General features: G+C 40.8%; 2 protein-coding genes across 3 annotated transcripts; both read right to left on the reverse strand.

The window, feature by feature from the left end:
• Window positions 1–1,576: 1,576 nt before the first annotated feature.
• On the reverse strand, window positions 1,577–7,199 carry LOC102226811 (protein FAM222B-like). 2 transcript variants are annotated; one of them, XM_023350675.1, is made up of 3 exons: window positions 7,059–7,199; window positions 5,509–5,627; window positions 1,577–5,167 (listed from the first exon to the last, which is right to left on the reverse strand). In XM_023350675.1, the coding sequence occupies exons 2-3, from the start codon at window positions 5,588–5,590 to the stop codon at window positions 3,495–3,497; spliced, it is 1,755 nt and encodes a 584-aa protein (XP_023206443.1). In that variant the 5' UTR covers window positions 5,591–5,627; window positions 7,059–7,199; the 3' UTR covers window positions 1,577–3,494. The 2 variants fall into 2 exon arrangements, with proteins under 2 accessions (XP_023206443.1, XP_023206444.1); XM_023350676.1 differs by having other exon boundaries at window positions 5,509–5,649.
• A 2,008-nt stretch (window positions 7,200–9,207) lies between these two features.
• Window positions 9,208–19,682, reverse strand: LOC102236278 (flotillin-2). The gene is made up of 11 exons (XM_005811776.2): window positions 19,461–19,682; window positions 18,249–18,330; window positions 16,901–16,991; window positions 15,730–15,853; window positions 14,928–15,046; window positions 13,617–13,730; window positions 13,414–13,533; window positions 11,605–11,819; window positions 11,345–11,528; window positions 10,890–11,039; window positions 9,208–10,465 (listed from the first exon to the last, which is right to left on the reverse strand). The coding sequence occupies exons 1-11, from the start codon at window positions 19,507–19,509 to the stop codon at window positions 10,427–10,429; spliced, it is 1,287 nt and encodes a 428-aa protein (XP_005811833.1). The 5' UTR covers window positions 19,510–19,682; the 3' UTR covers window positions 9,208–10,426.
• Window positions 19,683–22,701: the final 3,019 nt, after the last annotated feature.

A 22,701-nucleotide genomic window follows, 5' to 3' on the forward strand; every position in this document is an offset into this window, starting at 1 on the left:
ATTTGCAGTAGAAAGTTGATTAAAACGCGGAGATATTTAGTATATTTGCAGTGTTGTTTGTTTAGAGTGAAGCCGGTGAAAGAGCGAACCGACCCAGATCCAAAATTCACCGTTTGACTTTTTAATGATAATAATTCAGCTTTCATAATAATTCAGGAATCCGAGTTCATCCAGGTGAAACCGCCTGAGTCACATTTGGCCCCTGAAGTGGAAACGAGTATGGCTTCAGGACAGAGAATAAAAACATTTAGAAGTATTTCAGAATCCTGACTGAAACCGAAACATTTCAAACGACTGCTACAGCCCCGCTCTAGATCTCCATCCAGTGACGGCTCCATCTCAGGCAACTTTGTCCAATCAGAAACCGGAGTCCGGCTTTTAGTTACCACGACAACAGCAGCGCTCCGATCCTGAAGCTAACCGTCGTATTTAAGGCTTTAGTCGCTGTGCAGCATCACTCTGTAGGCATGGGCAGTGGCATCAGGGCTTTAACTAGGCCGGCTTCTGAAACTGCTAAAACTTTCTGCCAGTCAGTTTGCTTAAAGAAAGGTGACAACATTTCCTATCAGTTACAACAGAAAGATAAATGAAAAGTTTCTGACAAAATTATTGAGTCTTTATTGAGTCTAACGTATTCACGGGCCAAGAAAATAAAAATACAACTAAATTCAAGCACATAAAGTCTAATTTTTTTGTTTTTTCATCATAGATCCAAAACATAATAATGATTTTTCTGGATTAAATCTAGTTTTAAATTCTTTTGGGTTTGACTGAACAAATGTATTCTCAGGATTTGGATAATTTTCCTTCAAAACATTTTAATTAAAAAAAGCTAATTTAGGGGGAAAAAAGTTTGGATAGATGTGGTTCTACTTATTATAAAAAGATTAATACTTTGTGTTGTACTTAACATTTTTTTATTATGTTGGAAATAATTTTATTCTGATTAAAAATAAAATTACCATCTGGACCAATTATTTCTGATAGACGGGTCAAATCATTATCATTCTTGAATTGCAGTTGGGGGCCACAAATGGCCCCGGGCTGCACTTTGGACACCCCTGACCTAAATCATCAATCCACTGTGCAGCTAAGATTGTTAGTAAATATACTCCTCCCATCCAAAGGGGGCGCCAAATAAGAAAGATGATGACTCAGAAAACCAACAATGTTTTTACGAAATACAGCCAAAACAGTTCTGAAACTGTCAGAAGTGTTAGTTTTTTCCACCTCATTGTCGCCCCCTATGAGGCTGGAGGAGAAACTGCATTTCTGAGTGAACCTGAGCTGAAATAGTCAGAACATGGACAGAATGAGGCTGAAATTCCTCAGATTGGGGGAAGTTCTGATTGTGAAACTGGAAAACTAGCCAACAGTTATCTAAACATGTGAAAATACAGTTAGCAAGCTATGGCTAGCATGTCCGACTAATTAACCACTTATCAAACTATAATTAAAACCTGTTTAGGATTGTATTTGAAATGTAATCAATTACAAATTTATTGATGGAACTTGACTCAATGCTGTGTTTTGATTATTGATTCTATGTTGTGTTTCTGTGTTTGTAATGATGTAAAGCACTTCGAAATGCCTTGCTGCTGAAATGTGCTATACAAATAAAATTTGATTGATTGATTGATTGATAAAAGGGTGAGAAAATAACTAATATTCCACATAATCTGCCTGTTTTTTGGAAATAACACAGAGATTATTTTATACCCTCTTTCCCTGAAACATTCTCCTTAACATATTGGACCATAAAATGACTTACCGAACCGCTCAGTAGAAATCCGGCATAAGATTTTTGTTTTAGTCTTAATAAATTTTAAAAATGCATCAAGAAATCGCCTACTGAGTGGACTACACTTTTTTTTTTAACGGCAACTCGAGAAATAGCTGCAGTTGATTCAGGCCGTAATAGACCAAAGGACGGGAAAGAGCGCGAGAATTAGATCAGATAACAGGAAGGCTGTTCAGTTTTCAACTTTGTTTGTAATTGAAGTTTGTCAATTAGGAAACATTGGCAGCCTGTTGGAAAGCTCAAAGTTGAAGTAAAGATTTAAATCTTCAATTGAATACCAACAGAAATATTAGCTATGCTAAGTGTGCTAATGGCTAATAGGGAGCTAAATACTCTATAGCTATGATGCTAAAAGACCAAGACGCTAAAGACTAAGTGTGACCCAAACTTCAATCCAAATGGTCCTCCACACACAGTGTGACGTCTCCTCTTATAAATTAAACAACGCTGACGGCAGAAAAGCTAGCTAACTTTTTATTAAATATTGAGCAGGAAATCAATCCGTTCCTATTTATTTACTTTTTCTTTTCTGTTTTAAATTAATGCATTAGAGGAAGTTTCCGGATGCTTGTTGTGATTTGTGGGCGGATGTTTCTGAGAACCTGGAACCGGCCCACGCCCCCTCCCTCCAAACGAACCCCAGGATCCACAGGAAGTGGGTTTGCTGCTCAACGCTAACAGAAATCAAACCGATTCACAGAGACGAATCAGGAAAGAGGTGAGTAGATGCGCTGAAGAGGGAGGAGTCGGCATCACACGCCGTTCCGACAGGACGCCTTCGCTTCACATTAACCAGACTTAAATACGGCCTGACGGAGTTTCTGCTCCTTCTGCCAAACTTTTACATTTCTACAGTTCAAGTAGGGCGAGCTACAGATCCACAACAACTAAAGAACTACAAGAAAACCTGGCGAGGAGAAGGGGAAAGTTCAGAACTGCAAAGCAAAGCCGAGCCGAGCCTTCGGGGCGGAGATGAGAACCCGTGGTTCCAGGACTTCCTGAAGCTCGCCTCTAGGCGCTTGTAAGGCCACGAATGCTGAGAAAAGTCGTGAAACTGAGAAGTGCTGCGGCGGTCCGGAGCGGCGACGCTCGAGCTCGGGAAGCTTCCACTGAGCAGCCTCCCAGCCTCGGCGGTCTCCACATCCCCAAGGCGCCATGCGGCGCCGCACCGTGCAGCGCCGCACGGCGAGGCGTGGCGCCGCCGGTCCATCACACGAAGCCAAACTATGAAACTCTGGAGCAGAACTGGGCGATAAATCGATCACATCGATTAATCAAATTTTAGTTTTCTGAAGATTAAAAGTTCTGGATTTTTTTTCATAAATGCTCTCATTGGGTCGGAGTGATGTCATGGCGGCCATCTTGTTTGACAAGCGTTTTTTTTTTACAGCTTCTGTTCATTTGGACTTTGGATTCAGTTCAACTTGATGGCGAAATATTAGAGCCAGGCTACAAGTGCAGAAACTTGATTCTGGTAAAATTGTGTCTTTATTTTGCTAAAATTATGACTATATTCGCATAATTGAATAATTAAAACTTTTTGCATTGTGGCCCAGACACTCAGAGGGAATCATAAAATAAACTTTAGAAAATATTTTTGTATTTTCTTTTTCAGAAAAGAAAGCGATTTTTATCGCCCGGCTCTGCTCAGCAGGTCGAAGTGCTGTTGGGAACAAACGGGTCGATGTGGAGTCTAATGGTAGCCTTGGTGATGATGGCCGCCGCCGCGGTGCATCTTATGCATCATTTCCACGCTCTGCTCCTGCATGCCGGGTATCTGGAAATCCTCGCCGAGGAAATCCACGCTGTGCTGCAGCAGCTTGGGCTGGCCGGCGGAGCCGTCCTTCCCCGGCCGGTACTTGGCTCCCGGGATGCGCTCTGCGGCGGCGTGTCCGCCCTGGAAGCCCACCGGCAGGTCCTGAGGAATGTTCCCGTTGTTTCCGGCGGCGCCCGGGACAGCGCCCCACGCCGGCTGCAGGTAGTGGCCGTTCAGGTAGGAGCAGTTGGCGGAGGAGGGGGGCAGCGTTTTGTCTGCGGCGTGCTTCGGTGGGAAGACGTGCGCGGCGGCGGGCGGCTTGTGGCCGTAGCTCAGGCCGTGGGAGGGGAAGGCGCACTCAGCCACCGGATCCAGCCGCGGGGTTTTGCAGGGGTGCGCTCCCTCTGGCGGCTGCTGCATGTGGGCCAGCTGGTGCTGCGCCCAGGAGCGCTGCTGCTGCTGCAGATGCTGCTGCAGATGCTGCTGCAGATGCTGCTGCTGGTGCTTCTGCTGCAGCAGGTGCTGCTGCATCTGCTTGTCGCTGTCCGGGTGGAAAGCAGCCATGTTGTTGTTGCTGCAGGCCGGGGCGGGAGCCGGAGCGGCCGGCTTGTCCATCAGCAGGCAGCTGGAGACGCCGCCGCCGGCCCCCGAGGCATGCTGGGAAACCCTGGAGCTGGCGCTGATGAGCTGGTTGCGGCTGATAGGGCTGGGGTTGGCGATCTGGCCCTCGCAGACGGACGTGGCGCCCATGCCGGCGCGCGCCTGGCACAGCTGGTTGATCTGTAGCACAATGCTGCTCAGGTCGCCGGGCCGCGCCTGCTGCAGGCTGGCCGCCATGGACAGCGGGATGGTGGAGGTAGATACCGTCACGTTGGGCGGGGCGTCAGCGTCCGGCAGCTTGCGGGCGCCGTACGGAGGCGGCGGCAGGGCGGGGGGGCCCGGCGGCGCCGCCTGCATGGCCACGCTGTCCGGGACATGCCGCAGCTCCTGAGTCGCTCCCAAAGATTGCGCTGGAGCCGCCTGATGCTTCAGAGTTTGCATGTGAGGGAGGTGCTGCTGCGGCATGGCGGCGTCACAGGGCGCCACGTCCTGAGGGGGCGGCTGCCGCTGAACGGCGGGTGGATGCGTCAGCCTCTGCTGCTGCTGCAGAGCCTGAGACTGAGCCATGCTCCTCTGGTGATGCTGCAGTGCCATGGGGTGCGCCAGGTTCTGCTGCGGATGCTCCGCCCCCTGCTTCTGAGCGGCCAGGTGCGGGAGGTTTAAAGTGCTGGGCGCGGCGTATGGGCCGCTCTGAGGGTTCATGGCGGCTTTCAGCTGCAGCCGCGTGCGGCAGCCGTCCGGCTGCTTGATGAGGCCCCGGGGAGGCGCGCGGAGGACGGTCAGGAGCCCGGCGCCGGCGGCCAGCTGCGGAGGGTACGGGCTGTGGCGCTGCGCGGACGACGACGTGTCCAGGCCGTTGACGGTGCGGCGGACGTGCTTCTTCTGAGGAACCTTGATGCTGTTTGGGAAGATCTGGATGCTCAGAGGTTTGTCGGCGACTTTCTTAGCATAGGCGTCCAACTCTGCAGGCGTCGGATGGGTGGCAGATCTCATCTTCTGTGTGGTTTCCCCTGAAACGTTCAGTCAGTCGACATTAAAACAGCATTTAGACATGAGGCAGGAAAATCTGCATTCACCTGTAACAACCGATAGATTACATCTTTTTAACCAGTTTATTGTATTTACTGTTTATCTTAACTTTTCATTTTAACCAAAGATCCTTATAGGGACAAGTTTTGCAAATTAAGTAATGCTAAAGACTTGATGCATGTTATTGTTTACATCCAGAAATTTCACATGTGCACAACACTGGAGGGCAAAAAGACGATTCTTTCACATGCCGTCCATAGCTGCGGTAGAAATATGTCTACAAAAGCAGTTTTCCTAAAATCTGATCGTGAAATATGCTTACATTTTTGAAGTCCAGTGTTCATCTGCGTGCGGTGAAGAAGTCGGATGGCGGGGTCACCTGACGCTGGCAGGCAAGCCAGCATGTCACTGCTCCTCTACTGCAGCGTCCCTCTCATCGTCCTGGAGACAAGCAGAGCCGCCGCTGGACGTTAGAATACAAAGATAATAAAACACAAGCTGATGTCAATTTGGAATCAAGTTAACGCAAGCATGTGAAATTATTGCCGCATTATTTGTCGTAGAATGTTTAGGGTTCAAAGTTTTCTCAAAACTCCACTTCTGTCAGAGTTTGTAATGATTTTAAACTGAGTTTTTCTTTGGTTAAAAACCTAAAATGCATAAAAACGTATTTGTTTTATCAGATATATGACTGTATGTATGGACACAATCCTCCTCCCACACAGTTGAATCAAATGAGTGATTCAAAACCAACCTGGTTTGATTCAGCTGTCAAACCAGGAATTCATCTAGGAAACGCTTCTGTTAGATGCCTCTTTGTAAACCTTCAGCCTCAGTTTAACTGTCCCAAACAAGCCGTACTTCTCCGGTTTTTTCTGTCACAAACTTTAACATTTAACCTGAGATGGAACGAGTGAGTGACTCTGCTGGAACGTCCAGTCCTGGAAAGGTTAGCGGATGTTTTAAACATTTCCCGCTTGTGAATCATCTCTGGTGAATTTGTTCCTTGGCGTTGCATTAACTCATGCTTCAGTCATCAGGGAGCGGCTCGAGTATCTGATCAATTAACGACTAGAAATCAGATTTAAATCATATCTGAACCTTTCAAAACACAGTTTTATTATGATCTGGTGCACACTTTAAGAGGCGACCATGTGACAGGTGCTCATAAAACTCATGAGTCATGTTGCAGAGCTGCATGTTTGAAATGCATCACAGGGCTTCCTAAACGAAGCCAAATCACACCAAAAGTCACTGCAGGCCGATTCGCAGCCCAGTAAACAGTTCCAGAAAGCAGATCAATAACAGAATCATAATGAGCTCCAGTTCACTGGAAGAGCATATTCATGCAGACATTTATCATCCATTTACAGGCTGATTCATCACTGATTCACGACTGATTGGAAACTCCTGGATTTCTCTAGAAAACTACGTGGAGAAAAGAGGCTCATTTCCTGTTGCACCATTAAAGACACACCGAGGACAAACTCAGACAATAATTCAGGTTCATAATGAGACATTAAAAGCAGAGACCTCATTATATTCTCAATTTAAAGCTTTTTTAGAGCAGGGCCTGGCCATACATTCAGCACAGAAACGTTAGCTCTGTAGTGTTGATCTCCTAGCTAACATTAGCACCGATCCATTATAAACAGCCCGAATCCGGCTACTGAGCACGGACAGCGGGTTCCGCGGGGCCTCGGTGCTCCTCTGTCCGGATTTAAATGCCGTCGATGGGGAGTTTATCTCGAGTCAAACCCAATACATAAGGAGCTTCTTTGTGCTTGTTGTGACCAGGCCAGCTGCTCTGAAAACCTTAGCATTTTTAGCACCAGGAGCCACAGAAGACGCGTTAAACGCAATAATACTCACTCCTCGCGAAGTTATGAGTAAAGCCGCTTCATTTTGTTGAAATTCAACAATAATAAATTAAAAATGAAGACACCATCCTCCGGCTGGCCGCTTCTCCGAGCTGCTGTCTGGCTACGGCAGCAACATCTGTTCCTCTCCTCCTTCTCCGGGCTCAGCGGCGGTGCGGAACCGGCTTAGAGGCGATCTACCGCCCCCTGCTGGCCGGGAGAGGAGGGACAAAAACATTTTCTGTCTCGGAACTAAACAGAAAACATCTTTATCGTTTACTAGTTTCCTAAACTATTAGATTATATCTTCAACCAGAGGTGGGTAGAGCACCCAAATATTGTACTCAAGGAAGAGTAGCAACACTTCAACATATTTTTACTCAAGTAAAAGTAAAATGTAGCAAGAAATTACTCAAGTGAGAATAAAAAAGTATTTGATAAAAAGTCTATTCAAGTGCAGAGTAACTGAACAAATTATCATTCATTTGATATTTAAAAATTACATCATCAGATGAACCAAAATGAAAATTTTGGTATTTTAAGGACCAACATGACATTTAATTTATATAGGTAAAAAAACAGCTCTTTAAAAATTGCAGAGATCAAAGGAGAAACATTTGACTTGTTTCCATAACAACTGATTAGAACCTCAAAGCTCAAATAATCCCTGAACTTTGACCCCAAATCCCAGAGGAGTTGAAAAGGAGAGGACTACCGTCCATCATAGGGAGGATCTTATCCCAGACTCCAACATCTCTCTGCCCGGTTTCCCAACCAAACGGCCAGTCAGATTTAAAAAGGAGCAGCTTGAGAACAGAGATTTATTTAAATATTTCCAGGTAAGACATTTTTACAATACAAAAATAAAAAAAGGTGTTCCTCCAGAAGGTAATGCTGTTGTGAACATTTTTACGAAAGCTTATACTCACCTCCCTTGTAAAATTGTTTCCAAACTATATAAAGGGTTGCAGAAACTTAATGGAAATAACACCTTGAACATTAAGTCTAAATGGGAAAGAGAATTGGGAGTAATAATTACAGAGGATGATTGGCTTTCAATGTGTGTGACACAACAGACATCTACTAGCTCCAAAAGATGGAAGGAATTCGGATGGAAGTGCTTAATCAGATACTTTATTACACCTCAAATTACTAGTAGACATAGAGGAGAAGAACAGCAATGTTGGAGACAGTGTGGCCATCAGAACGCCAACCACTCTCATGTATTTTGGTCCTGCCCAAAGTTGGCAACTTATTGGGATGAAATCTGTCAGACTACTGGGATAATTTTGGGGTATGTCATCCCCAAGGACCCTAGAATTTTTCTGCTGGGGTTGATGTCCGAAAAGGTGTTTCAAAAAGAAGATCAGTACCTTTTTAAAGTTCTGTCAATTGCAAGCAAAAAAGCAATTACACGGTCTTGGCTAAAGAAACTCCCACCACAGCTGAACCACTGGCGAGATGTCGTGGAGGAGATTCACTCCATGGAAAAACTGACATATCTTTTACGTATGAAAGGACATTCTTACAACAAACGCTGGTCTAAATGGCTGACGTACAAGAGCAAGGAAGCATAACAAGGTGTATCATCCTGTAATGTATTATTTTGTTTCTGTCTTTCTACTTATCTAAGTATCAGTGCCCCTAGTTCTGTGTGAGTGTGTTGTATGTTTTATTGTAATGAAAAATGTTAAATAAAGAGTATAAAAAAAAAAAAAAAAGGAGCAGCAAAAGCAAATGAGGTGGATAAGCTCATAACTGATGTTGTCGTCCAGGACATCTTACCTTGGAACATCGTCTCTGCTGCATGAATGTTGAGATGTTCATACAGCAAGTCTTCAGTCAGAGGCCGCTCCTGATTCACTGGAAGACTGACTGCTACTGGAGATCCTTCCTGACTACAACTCTGAATATACCTGGATGATACAAGTTACATTTTACTTTCCTTTGGAATAAATAAAGTATTTTTCAATTTAATTGGATGAAATAAAATATTTTCAATTGCTTGAAATTTGTTTTAGATTTTAATTATTTGGCCACTTTTCTTTGTAAAAGTGCCAAAAACAATCTTCATTTTTTATTCAGACAAACTCGGGCCAGGCCCGACTTTACTTAAAACAGTTCCCATTGTGGCAAAACAATAACAACCATCGAAAATCAAAATAGTTACAGCAGTCAGATTTATTAAAATGGCGGTTAAGAGCGAGCACATACAGATGGATGACATGCCAATAACGAAAACATTTTGGAGCTCATGGCTTCTTCAGAGACACAGTGCACATCAGTTTTCTACACCAGCTGCCGCTGTCGTTTTTTCTGCCTGATGTCGAGTCTGGATCGGCGTTCAGTTCCCAAACGGACGGATTCTGAACAGCAGAGCGGAGCTAAAGCGAAGCATGATGACGTTAGCGTGGCATGATCAACAGTACCAGGAGGTAAAAGACTGATATTTCATAAGAGTCAAATAAATCAGCCGAGATATGAACCACCAAACAAAGTGCTTTTCTCTAAAACAAACTAATAAACATGGCTTTGCATCTGCAGGAAACTATGAGATTTAAACCGACACATTATGTTTTTATATTCAAATCTATCAACATTTCTCCTACAGAAGTAACTCAAAGCCATTAGGAGCTTTTCAATTCCTCACTAAATGTTCTTTAGTTTGCATCATTTCCCATTAAAACCGCAGCTAACCACTACAAGCTAACAGTGTTTACGTATAAAGAGGATTTTTTTTTTCTACCCGTTTTATTTTCCTGCAAAAATGTTTTATATCAATAAAGTTTTCAGAGGGGAAAAAAAATCATTTCAATTGTCGACCAAAACAACCGTTTTAGATTACAAGCACCTTTGTTACAAAAAGAAAATGACCTGTTAAAGCATTTAGTTAATAAAACTGACAACTAAAATCACTTTTACACAAAACTAAAAATATATGTATATATTTATATATCTGATTATCTACAGAACACAAGTGTCTCCCATGAGAGAGGTATATAAATAAACAAAAATCCCTGGAACAGACCCAACACAGTAGCTTATTCTTATCAAAAAGACGAAGGAATAAACAGCAAATTAAATATGTCACATTAAAAAGTTTGATGCATATAATGCGGATCAGAATCAGCAGGTCGTCTACCTTCAGCTCTCCTTTTTTAAATAACACACATACAGCCCCAAACATCTGAATAAATAAGTACGGATAGCAAAATATTCCCACGTTTCAAGACGATGAGCAGTGCATGCAGATGTTCTGGTCCTGCGTGAAGTAAGGCACCAGAGGTTTCCAGAATCCTCCCGGTACGCAGAGGAGCCGCGGAGAACAACGCGCCTCCACGTGTTCAAGGCAGTCAGTGGTGCACCCGGACCGGGCCGCGCTCAGGCTTCAGCAGACGCCATCTTCTGCAGCAACGGGATCTGGGACAGGCAGGGAGAGGAAACTTTTTAAACTCTGTGGAAACTGATCAGTTCCTCCCAGTTACTCTGTTTTCAGCAGCAGCGACAACCAAAGGTTCTAATGCAAACATATTCACACCACAGTTTATAATTAAAATTTAGTTTTATTTTGTTGTGATTTTTTAAATTAGTTTTTAGAGTGGGCGTCCTTGTTTTTATTTGTTATTATTAGTTAAATATTGTCTAGGTAGCTAACTTTAGTTAAATAGTTACTTTGCTATTTGGTATAGCTAAATAGCTAGGTGACCTAGCTAGCAGTTCAGTTAGCTAGTCAGCTTGTTATTTTGCTTCAGACACCGATATCTGAGGATAATATCGGCCGATGCCGATCCGACTCAGAAAACTTCCACTCAAGGACGTTTATCAAAGCGATTGGGCAGCAAACCTTAGTCAGATCCACTCCGGTGAGCGCGTTGACGGACACAGGGAGCTCAGCCAGCAGGCGGTTCACTTCGCCCGTCACGCGGCTGCCTTCGCCGCTGAGGATGACGATCTCATTGGTTTTGGCTAAAGGCGCCGCCACCTTAGAAGTGATCTGCAATCAAACAGTTAAATCAGCAACAGTCATTAAGCTATTAGGAAAAATAAATGTTCATTACATTCAAACGGTGTGTTTGACCTCACAGTGTTTGACCTCACAGTGTTTGACCTCACAGTGTTTGACCTCGCAGTGTTTGACCTCGCAGTGTTTGACCTCGCAGTGTTTGACCTCGCAGTGTTTGACCCCGCAGTGTTTGACCTCGCAGTGTGTTTGACCTCGCAGTGTGTTTGACCTCGCAGTGTGTTTGACCTCGCAGTGTGTTTGACCTCGCAGTGTGTTTGACCCCGCAGTGTGTTTACCTTGGGCAGAGCTTCCAGGACCAGCGCCGTCTTGGCCGCCTCTCCGTACTGCTGGTAGGCTTCGGCCTTCAGCCTCATCTTCTCCGCCTCGGCTTTCCCCACGGCGCCGATGGACGACGCCTCGGCCTCTCCGATCCGCTTGATCTTCTCCGCCTCGGCCTGGGCGATCAGCACCGTCTTCATCCTGACGCAAACACACACACGTCTTAAAACACACACACAGGATCTGAAGCAGGGCATGAAGAGGCGGTGTGACTGACTTCTGCCCCTCGGCCAGCTGCTGCATGCTGTAGGCCTGCGCCTCCGCCGGCCGCTTCACCGTGGCGATGAGCTCCTTCTCCGTCCGGTCGATCTCCTTCTCCTCGATGGTGATCTCCTTCTTCCGCTGCACCACCTGGATCTCGATTTCCTCCAGCCGGATCTTCTGCTGCTCCTTGGCGGCCTGGAGCTCGTAGGCCAGCTGGGACTCGGCTTTCTGGACAAACATCGACACGCAACCCGAAGTCAGGGTTTGAACACTTTTCACAGTAAAATTCAAGAACTTTTCAGGCATTTTCAAGGTAAGTTTTCAAACTTTTTCTGCATCGGACACTGGAGATAAAAACAATACAAATGAACAAAGAAGACAGTTTAAAGTCACAATTATATGTCATTTATTACTGTTATTAATAGTCTTATAATACTCTAGGAAGCTAAAATAAAACAAAATCTTATTTTTTAAGCATTTCTTTTACACCTTACACACCTGACTGGTCTGAGAACAAAACACTAATTTAACAAAAATACTCTAATTTCAATAATTTCATTTAATGATGATTAATCAGTCACTGAGCTTTTAGGAATAATTCATATCCATTACATTTAACAACATAAACAAACAGTGTTAAGCTAAATTAACTTCCTGCTCTAATTAAATGCTGAAATACAAGTTAGAAAATAATCTTCAACAAATATTCTCACAAAGTTTTCTGGTTTTTAGAAATAATTTTGGTGATTCTAAGTGATGTGAAAGAAGTAAAGTTTAGTCTGAATTAACTTCAGATAATGTTTGTCTCTTTCTTATAAGAATTAAAATATCTGGCTTCAACTGTAAGTAAAATTTTCTAAATTTAGCATTAAATTGAACTTTATTACAAAACTACTCAGTTTCAATATCAATAACTTCACAGACCTTGAAAACATCTGATTGAAAATTCAAGCATTTTCAAGGATTTCAAGCACCTTAGACAGACTGAGAAGAGTTCCTGCACTAAAAAAAATATAAAATCATATCAATTATTTTTATTACTCATCCAAGAACAAAACACTAATTTAACCAAAAAATCCCAATTTCTGTAACTTTGATTAATGTATGAAAGATAAGCCGACCTTTATGCCAGTTAAACGGATCAATAAGTCAGCCAACAGCCCCAGAGTGAGACCGAAATGAGCCATTTATCACCTTTTTCTCCATTTTCAGGTTATATTATCTGTACGCCAGAATCATCAAATTTCTAAGTATTTAAACATCTAAAAACACAATTTGCTCAAATTATCTGAGGGAAACGGTAAATGAAGCTTTTATAGAAAATATGTTTTCTACGTATTTGTTGAAATTGTCACCATGTCTTCTGTGAAACTGAAAAACTAAATCAAACACGACTCCTCTGTCTTCTTTTAGTGCTGCCTAGAAACAACCAATCAGAGGCAGGAGGCGGGTCTTAGCGCTGTCAATCATGTCTGTGTGCTTGCTTGTTGCTGCGATGCAGCTTTTCCCCATCAGTTAGTTGTTTCTCTACCATTACCACGTTTAGTAGCACGTTCACAAGGTTGACTGACAGCACTAAGACCCGCCTCCTGGTTCTGATTGGTTGCTTTAGGTCTGGAGATTATCTGTCTCATAACAAACTGTCACAACATTGAGATTGAACAAATATGTGAAAAACATATTTTATGACAGACACACAGGAAATGATCAATGTTTCTGTCAGCTGAAAGCAAAGTTCAGGAACAGTAAGTCGTGTTTTCGTAAAAGATGAGCCGTGCTGCAAGGAATCGCCACCCAGGTGTTGGAAACCTCCAGGTCTCACCTTGGTGTTGACTTCCTGGTTGAACGCAGCTTTCTGCAGCTCCAGCTCTCGCTTGGAGTCGGCCATTTTGGTGTCGGCCAGAAACTTCACGTCCATCATCTCCTTCTTGCATTCGGCCTCCTGGAGTCAGATCACAGTGAAGAGCAGGTTCAGCCAGAGCAACGGCAGCCATGACACATCCAGAGCAGAATCTGCCCGGTTACCCGTATCCCAGCATCCCTCTCTGCTTCGGCCACGCCGATGTCGGCGTCCCGCTGCACGGCGGCGATCTGCGTCTTCCCCAACGAGCTCAGGTAGTCCAACTTATCGTAAACATCCTGGGAGCACAAAGGAGGAGGAGAACAATCAGAAAAACAATTTATTCTCCTTTATTTTACTGATAAACAAATTTTTTTGTTTTTGAAGATCTTTGGAAAAATCTCGACTTTTTTTTTTTTCACCAACGCATTCCCTGGGTTTAGTTTAGAGCAAACAATCCCTTAACATTGATTAAAGAGTAGTAGTTCTGCTGACAGATTATTTCACTAACAAGACATTTTTTCCATATTGTAAGTGGAATAATCTGCAGTGGACGTTTTTTTGGTTTTTCAATATTAAAGGAATTATTGACTTAAAACAAGCTTCTAAAAAGTTACTTGTAAGTTAGTTTTGTCTTCTTTAGACATTTTCATTGGAAACTAAAACAAAAATACTTTGTAAGATTTTGAGTTTTTGCAGTGTACTGATTGAATAGTGAATAAAAATAAGGGGAAGAAAAACTTTCTAAATGTCCATATTTCTTTACATATTTTCTTACATTGCCCTAAAAAAAACAAAAAAATATTTCTAAACATTAAAATATTTTTTTCTGATTTATTTTTTATCAGTTTTGTGTATTTATCTGAAGCTTAGAAATCCTTTTAATTATTTTTCTTTTTTTTCGTTGGCTTTTTAAAAAAAAATAAGTTTTCTGTTATTTTTTATCCTGTAACCACATTTACTAAAAACTAAATTCATTTAAGGGGGCAACAGGCCGGAAGCGGGAAGCGGTCCGTTTTTCCCTTAAACGAATTCAGTTTTTAGTAAATGTGGTTACAGGATAAAGAATAACAGAAAATATATGAATAAAACAGACAAAAGGATGGGGAAGCAGCACAGCACCAACACTGGATGGGGAGAGAATTAACCAATAAAACCTCATTTAAAAATGACCACTGGGGGTGTGCCGTGGTGGCGGAGGGGTTAGCGCGACCCACATTCAGAGGCAACGTGGCCTCAACGCGGCCGTCGCAGGTTCGACTCCCGGACCCGACGACGTTTACCGCATGTCTTACCCCCCTCTCCTCCCCCCTTTCCTGTCAGCCTACTTTGAAAAAGTAATGTGGCATAAAACTGGTTCTGGATCCGTCAAACAAACTGAAACTCCTCATTTCTTCACCTTTGCTCCAGTTATACAAACTGTGCTTTAAAAAATATGTTTTAAATTGTCCAGGGCTGATTTTAAACAGATGAAACATCAGCTTCTCTCCTCCAACCTTGATGGTGAAGCTGAGGATCTCGATGCCCATCCGGCCCACGTCGGGAGCCGCCACGTCTCGCACCAGTTTGGCAAACTGGTCCCGGTCCTGGTAGATCTGCTCCACCGTCAACGTGCCTGCAGGACAAGGACGGCAAAATCACGTTTCATTTTTTTATTTAAAAATCATTTTTAAAAATCACCAAACTGCTCACTATTTGGTTTTTCAGAAACATTGTTTATTCTACAACATCCACGAGTTTATTTCAGAATACATGAGCAAAAATACGTTTTTATGTAATGGAGGTGCCGTTAAAAAGCCAAAACGAATGCAGCTCTGGAATGCAATGCTGACTGATCTTAGCAAATGTTTTACAAGAACGAGGAAATTATATTTCAGTAAACTGCAAATTAAGTTCCTGTTTATTAATTTAACATATTACAGTACAATTAATTATGTGTGCCATGTTGTCTCCATTTCTTTGTTTTGTTTGTCTTATTTAATTAATATTAAGGAATTATTGACTAAATACAAGCCTGTTTCCTTATGAAAAGTTACTTGTCAGTTAGTTTTATTTGATAAGTGTACAAAGATATTTGCAATAGAAAGTAGATAAAAATACTTGGCAAGATTTTGTGTTTGTGCAGCGAAACCCAAGTATTTTTGATCAACTGGACAAATTATTGCAGCGGAGGGGCCGCACAAAAGTACTCCAACGGCCACAAATGGCCCCCGGGCCACACTTTGGACACCCCTGGTCCAGATGAAGATGAATTACACGATGTTATGGGTGAACAATATTTATCAGCAGTGATCGGACCTAAAATGGAGCGCAGGTGTCCCTCCAGCGTCTGCAGCAGCACAGCCTTGATGTCTCTGATGGATTTGCCCAGAAACTGCTCACAGGCCACCGCCAGCAGGTCGTGGTCCGTCATGACCTTCACCTGTGGGAGAACCAGGAAGTCATGGACGACCACCTGACTAAACCTGAACCATGCTGCTAAAACCGCTGCATGATCAAACAAAACAAAGCAAAGAAACACAAAACTCTGACGTTTATCACAGCGACTCTGAAACTATCGTACAGAAAAAGATATTAGAAACTTTTTTTAAAGGCTGAAACAATTAATCAGATAAATAATGAATCAAATAATAATACATTTTCATTGTAAAAAAATAAAATCTACACTGCAAAATCTCACCAAGTATTTTTTTGTCAAGTTTCAAGAGGAAATATCTTAGAAAATTTGAAATAAGAAAAACTAACTTACAAATAAAATTCTAGCAAGAAACGGGAGTTTGTTTTAGGTCAATAATTCCTTAATATTGATGAAAACGTTTTATTTCCACTGGCAGATTATTTCACTTAATACATGGGAATAATATCGTTTTATAAGTGAAGAAATTTTCCAATTAAACCAGAACTTTTTCCTGTTTTAAGGAATTACTGACTTAGCTCCAATATTTTCCGAAAAAGTCACTTTAAGGAACTTTTGCCGTTTTTCAAGTTTTCTAAGATATTTACACTAGAAACCTGACAAAAAATACTTGATGAAGAATTTTAATTATAAGTGAAATTATCTGTAAAATAAGACATTTTTCCATATTATGAGTTAAAATTATTTCTCTTACAACAAGATATTTTTGGTGAAATAATCAACAAGTTGAACGAATATTTCCTCATCAGCATTAAACAAACTCCTCTATATGGTGAACAGTTACATGTAAGCGAGTTTTGTCTCATTTCAAATGTACTAAACGATTTGCACTAGAAACGAGACAAAAATACTTGGTAAGATTTTGTGTTTTTGCAGTGAAACAATTTGAGTTTAACTAAAGAATTTAAATAAATAAAATCAATATAGAAAAACTCTTTACTCTTCATAAATTCAGAGATTGAAGGAGAACAGAATAAGAAATAAAGTCTGGAGAATGAAACATGTCTACACGTCCAGCGGTGGGTGATGCCAACAGGTGAGTCCAGAGGTTACCTGGGCGACGCCCGTCACAGTGATGGCCACGCCCTCTGCTGTCTCCACGTCTTCGCACCGCGGCTGCAGGGTCATGATCTCCAGACTCAACCTGAACAGACGACAGAAACTCTCAACTCGTCAGCGACCAGTAGAAAAAGTTTCTGCTTGCTGCACCGATTCACCCAAACGGAAGAAAACTTCAAATGATTCCAGTCAGGAACAGAAACCTGCAAACTTTTCTTTTCCTGCTTGCTTCATGCAAATAAATCTGCAAACACTGCCGCACACAAAAGATGAAGAATCCGCCTGAGTTTCTACTGGTTTGGGTAGAAACCAGTAGAATCAAACATAAAGTGCAGAAAAAACTTCAGAGTGAGAAAAATATCAAAATGATGGAGAAACGAAGCAGAATCATGTCGTGTTTGAAATGTGATGTTTGTTACTGGTTTCTCAATTGTTGTGTTTTTATGATGTAAAGCTTTTTGAACTGTTATACAAATACACCTGACTGACTGATTCGTTGACTGATTTGAAAATTTGATGGAATTTTGGTGCAATTATTTCACAAAAAATATGAGAAATTGTTCAAACCTGCATTGCTTATTATGCTTATTCACTAAAAACACATTTGTTGATTCTTTACCATTTTAACCACAGTTAAGACTCGCTGTTGAAGGTCCAATTAATGAATCACATGATAAATTAAAACAATAATTTCCATTTCCATATTTCAACATTTTTCTCTACTAAACACTAAATGATAAAAGTTTTCAGTTTGGTGCTTTGATCTCAACTGGCCTGTTTTTAAGGATAATTTTGTTTACAGAGACTTTATAGTTTGTTTTATTTGTTGTTTTGTTTACTTATTTTAAATATTAAAAATTTATTCCAGTTCCAGTGTTAAATGTTAATTAAAATTTAAGGTTTATTGATCTTTAAGAAAGTTTCTGGAATTATATTACTTTAAAATAGTCTAAACAACAATATTATCGTTTATCGCAACAACTTCAGGGAGGATTTATCATCCAGCAACATTTGTTATGGTTTGTCAAACATCTGGAGCTCAGTCGGATTGGATGAAGAGAGTCGGGTTTTCATTCTTATACAATCCCGACTAAAATATCACCACATGCAGAGAGTGACTTTAATTTTTGCAGTGTGCCAACTGGGTTACATTTGAAGCACATCTAGAGAAATCTGAGACAGTTTATGGGTTTCTACTTCCTGTTTTGAGCCTGCGGATAATGGAATAATGGAGTCAGTCATTCTGATGAAGATCACCGCAAAGAAAGTTCATTGCAGCTACGCCGTTTCTAAAATCAACCGCAACAGAACCGGGCCTTCACTGCTTCAGAAACACTTTTACCTTTGAGAATTAGTGACGAGCCACCAAGCCCACGCCCAGCCTCCGACGATGTAGCTCTTCGTATCGGACCCGCAGCAGCCGCCTGCGTGGAAAACATTTAGACACGATGAAACGGCGGAAAAACAAAAACCAGCACATCATCGTCTTCTCACTGCTAAAGATCAGGGAATGAAACACGACATTTATGAAAGCAAAACACCAAACACTGAATGAAAAACTGAAAAAACTCGATTCTATTAGGAGCGCACCGATTGCATTTATCGATTTATGATGATATTTTTGTCTTAAAACTCAACAAGTTGGTAAAAGTGAGCTGGTTCCTCCCCCACAATGGAGTGTCTGATTCTCAGACCTTCGCACCTCTATGGGATATCAGTTTTAATTTAGAAAACAGGGTCAATTTTATTATGCACTTTTCGCTTCTATGATTTTACAATGCTTCAATTTCTCCTTATTTTATTCTAAAAACCTATACTTGGTTCAATTTGATTGTTTTTCACCTTCTAAAAGAAATCACTGTTTCTTTTTGATTTATGCAACAGTTTACAAATATATTTATTTACATTTTAAAATGATAATACTGTAAGAAAATGTTTACATGCAGTCAGGCTGAATAAATCAGAATATGTTCTGTTCAGGTTCGTTTGTCGGATTAAAAGTAGCTTTTCAAAGTAACCTTTAAGAAATTATTACACATACTTTTAAGACCACATTTCTGATATAATATTACAGTCTTAAAAGTCGTTTCTAAAATAATTCGTCTATTTTATTTATTTAATTTTTTGGTCGTAACTAGAAAATCATCATATTTTACAGAAATAAAGGCTTGGAACTGTTATTCTCAGAGAAATAAATAAATAAATATTTCACTAGTAATCAGATTTATTAAATATTATTGCATATCCGATTTGCAGCCATTATTTACCGAGCCCAAATGGGTCAGAAAGCTTATTTAGTCACGTAACTCATTAACGGTAAGCTACCATGGAGAGCTCGCGTTAGCATTCAGGCTACAACAGCTAACATAGCGCTAATTAATGCTCAACTTAAGCTTTAGCAAACAGACAAAATGCGCCATAAACAGCGAAATAAACGTTTCTTTGTTTACCAGTTTGCAGCCGTAATCCAGGAGCGCTATAATAATCGTTATTTGTTGTTTTCTCCGTGACAGCTAGCATGCTGCTTTAGCACAACAACAGGAAGCGAACCTACCTGAGACCACCAGCGCTTCGTTTGGCCCCACAGTCAGACAGTTCCCCATGTCGAGAGAGGAGCTCAAGCACAAAACACAGCAAAAATTAAAGATATGTCCTTCAATAAAGTGGTGAATTTAAGATGTGTTTATTTTCCGACCGGAAATGGATGAGATAGAGGAGCATTCACACCCAGCAGCATCAACACAAGCAGAGCCCCACCCCGATGTGACGCCTGGGCCATTTAATTAAAGCTCCGGAAAATTAAGATTAAATCAAGATTAAATCAAAACCTAAAACAAAAAAAAAACATAGAGATTATGTTTCTGTTAGCCGGCGGACAGAGATTTGCCTTCCTTCATCGATGAAAATAAATAACTATGAAATACAGAAAACGATAAGAGAAAGAATAATTCGCTGTATAATTTATACTTCAGCTCTGTGGTTAACAAACTAGTTATTCCCATCTGTGTATATCATATTAGAATATAAAATTCAGACTTTAATCTCAAAATTGTGTTTATACACAGACACACTCTTAAAACGATCAGTTTCTCTGATTTTGCTCTTTATAGATTTATGTTTGAGTAAAATGAACATTGTTCTTTTATTCTATGAACAACTGACAACAACATGTCTCCCAAGTTCCAAGCAAAAATTTTGTACTTTTTTTTTTTGCAAAAAATGAGAAATTATCAAAATAACAAAAAAAGATGCTGTGCTTTCAGAGCTCAAATAATGCAAAGAAAACAAGTTTCTATTCATTTAGAAACAATAATACTAATGTTTTAACTCAGGAGGAGTTCAGAAATCAATGTTTGGTGGAATAACCAGGAGGTTTTCAATGGCAGTCAGGTCAGTCTCATCATTTTTTACAGAGCTGTTTATATTGTGCACATCTGACCCGAAGATGAACATGTTTATTTATGCAAAAATATGTAAATGAACCCCAGAACAAAATCAAAGAACCTTGTGAAGCTGCTGGTTGACATTGGAAAGAGACCTGAGTCACTCAGAGAGGAAGAGACCGTTAGTCCAAAACCAAAATAAAAGCCAGATTATCATTAACAGACGTACCTGGAGACAAAGTCCTTCCTGTTGGATGTCCAGTGGTTTAATGAGAGTCAGGTGTCGGGACATTATTACAGTCATATCATTAGGAAGTAATGTTTTCTATGAGTTACCTCATAATTTAGCATTGAAGTTGGGTGGTGTGTTTTTGGCAGGCTGCTCGGGTTGTTGGTTCAAAACCCTCAAATTTTCCAAGTCAGAATCACAACTTTTGTTGTCATTCCAGCTGATTTTGCCAACGTGGAACCAGGAAATCCCCACTTCCGTGCACAAACAGAACAATGTGAGGCTTTAGACAGCAGAAAGGATTCCTCCCAGGGTTCAGTTCATGAATAACCTTCGTTTTCCCTGCTGTGTTTGATCCATTTACTTCAGTAAACTTCTCTGCTGTCTAGAAAACAGTGGAATTAAATGACTTTCTTTGACCAAAATGTTTATAAGATAAAGAAACCCACCAGAAAACATTTAGATGAAACATTTCCCCTTGCAGATCGAACGTAGCTACACTAAAACTACAGCAAGTTACTGCTACTTTAGGCAACAAGGTGATGCTGAAGGTTGTTTTTGTTGTGAAAATTAGTTGAATTTGTTTAGTAAATGTAGAAAAAATATATCATAGCACCATTTGGATCTCGTGGTTTTATAATTTAGGTATTTAGTACAAGGAAATGGCTATTTAATTACTAAAAGCTGCTTTCTGTGGACAACAGACATGTCTTTAAGCAACTGTTATTAGTTTTTATTTTATTTTACTGAAGATGTTATATTATTGGTTATGCAACTAGATGGGTTTCCTTTGATAAAAAAGAGAAATGAGAGCGGCGCAGAAGAGAGAGCGGTTTTTAGCACTTCCTGTCTGTCCGTCTGATGGGCTCATCTGCAGATCTGGGTCCTCTTTCACACTCAGCTCACTGGGTTTTGAAAGTGATTTAAACTTATTTTGTGTTTGGTTAATAGTTTCGCTGTTCATTTTCCCATACATGCAGTACATTTACCATTCCAGTTGTTATTCATAGCATGAGCTGTGAATAACAGCTCATGCTATAATGAAAAAATTGATAATATTAATATTTCCAGGTATTTAAAAAAATCAAACTGGCTTTACAGGGACTTTGTAAGAGAAACAGGCCCGAATATTTACCCAAAGTTCACCTGAAATGTTTGCCACTGAGAAAACATAATATTTTAGTGTCATCTGACCAAAGCACACAGTTCTGGTTAAAATAAAGTTTTTTTTCTGTAGCCAGTTTGAGTCTTGAAAGACCAACAAACATCTATTAAATATGTGTTTCTGTCTTTCCTATTTTGATGGGTGGCTGGAGCTAATGGGCCTGGGTGTTTTATCATTACAAATATGTCATTGCAACTTTAATTTCTCAAGCTGTTTGACTTGTGTAAACTTTGGATATACAGCTTGCCCATGCTAATATTTTTAAGCACTATCAATAAAACTACATTTTTAACGTATTCTTTCATTCTTATTACGTTTTGTTCGGTTAACTTCCTTTTCCTCTTTGTCAGTTTATTGAAACCCATTTGGACACAATTAATTCCTAAACTTTGTTTGCCTCCATAAAATGAATCCACACTTCTTGAGAAAACAAAGCCGCTGTCTTCATGGCCAATTCTGGTCATTTAAAACTCATAAAGTGTTTTAAATGACATGTTACGAGTGTAATTTAAAACACTCGTAACCTGAATGTTACGAGTGTTTTAAATTACACTCTTTTAAAACACAATAGCCAGTAAGTTAAAATATCTTATTGGTTAAACCAATAGCAGTGAGATTTTGGATAAAAATAATAAACTTTTTTTACTTCCTCGCTGCTGGTGACACGGTTTGTTCTTTCACTTTCCATCTTAACAGTCAAACTTTTTTTTTTTTACCCCTCCAGGGGGTCTTTTGTGGCTCTAGTGTCCCTTATATGATAGTAGGCTGACAGGAAACGGGGAAGGAGAGGGGGAAGACATGCGGCAAATATCGTCAACGAGGCAACGAGGACTCAAGGCCTCCAAATATGGGTTGCGCTAACCGCTACGCCACCACCGCACGCCCCAACAGTCAAACATTTTAACTGTCACAACCAAAACGCTTACATGCCAGACGATGAGTCAGTTCAGAGCTCAAACATCTCAAGTTAATGTTGTATTTTCTGACTTCCAAAGTATTTCAGTAGTTTATGTTTATG

The sequence above is a fragment of the Xiphophorus maculatus genome, chromosome 18, assembly GCF_002775205.1.
Source record: "Xiphophorus maculatus strain JP 163 A chromosome 18, X_maculatus-5.0-male, whole genome shotgun sequence".
Taxonomy (NCBI): domain Eukaryota; kingdom Metazoa; phylum Chordata; class Actinopteri; order Cyprinodontiformes; family Poeciliidae; genus Xiphophorus; species Xiphophorus maculatus.

Excerpts from the sequence above, each read along its gene's own strand:
- LOC102226811 (XM_023350675.1), bottom strand. The coding sequence starts at position 5,590 with ATGCTGGCTTGCCTGCCAGCGTCAGGTGACCCCGCCATCCGACTTCTT. Across the intron at positions 5,168-5,508 it reads GAACACTGGACTTCAAAAAT|GGGAAACCACACAGAAGATG; the intron begins GTAAGCATATTT and ends TGAACGTTTCAG.
- LOC102236278 (XM_005811776.2), bottom strand. The coding sequence starts at position 19,509 with ATGGGGAACTGTCTGACTGTGGGGCCAAACGAAGCGCTGGTGGTCTCA. Across the intron at positions 13,731-14,927 it reads TCCTCAGCTTCACCATCAAG|GATGTTTACGATAAGTTGGA; the intron begins GTTGGAGGAGAG and ends TTGTGCTCCCAG. Across the intron at positions 11,529-11,604 it reads CAGCTGGCCGAGGGGCAGAA|GATGAAGACGGTGCTGATCG; the intron begins GTCAGTCACACC and ends TGTTTGCGTCAG.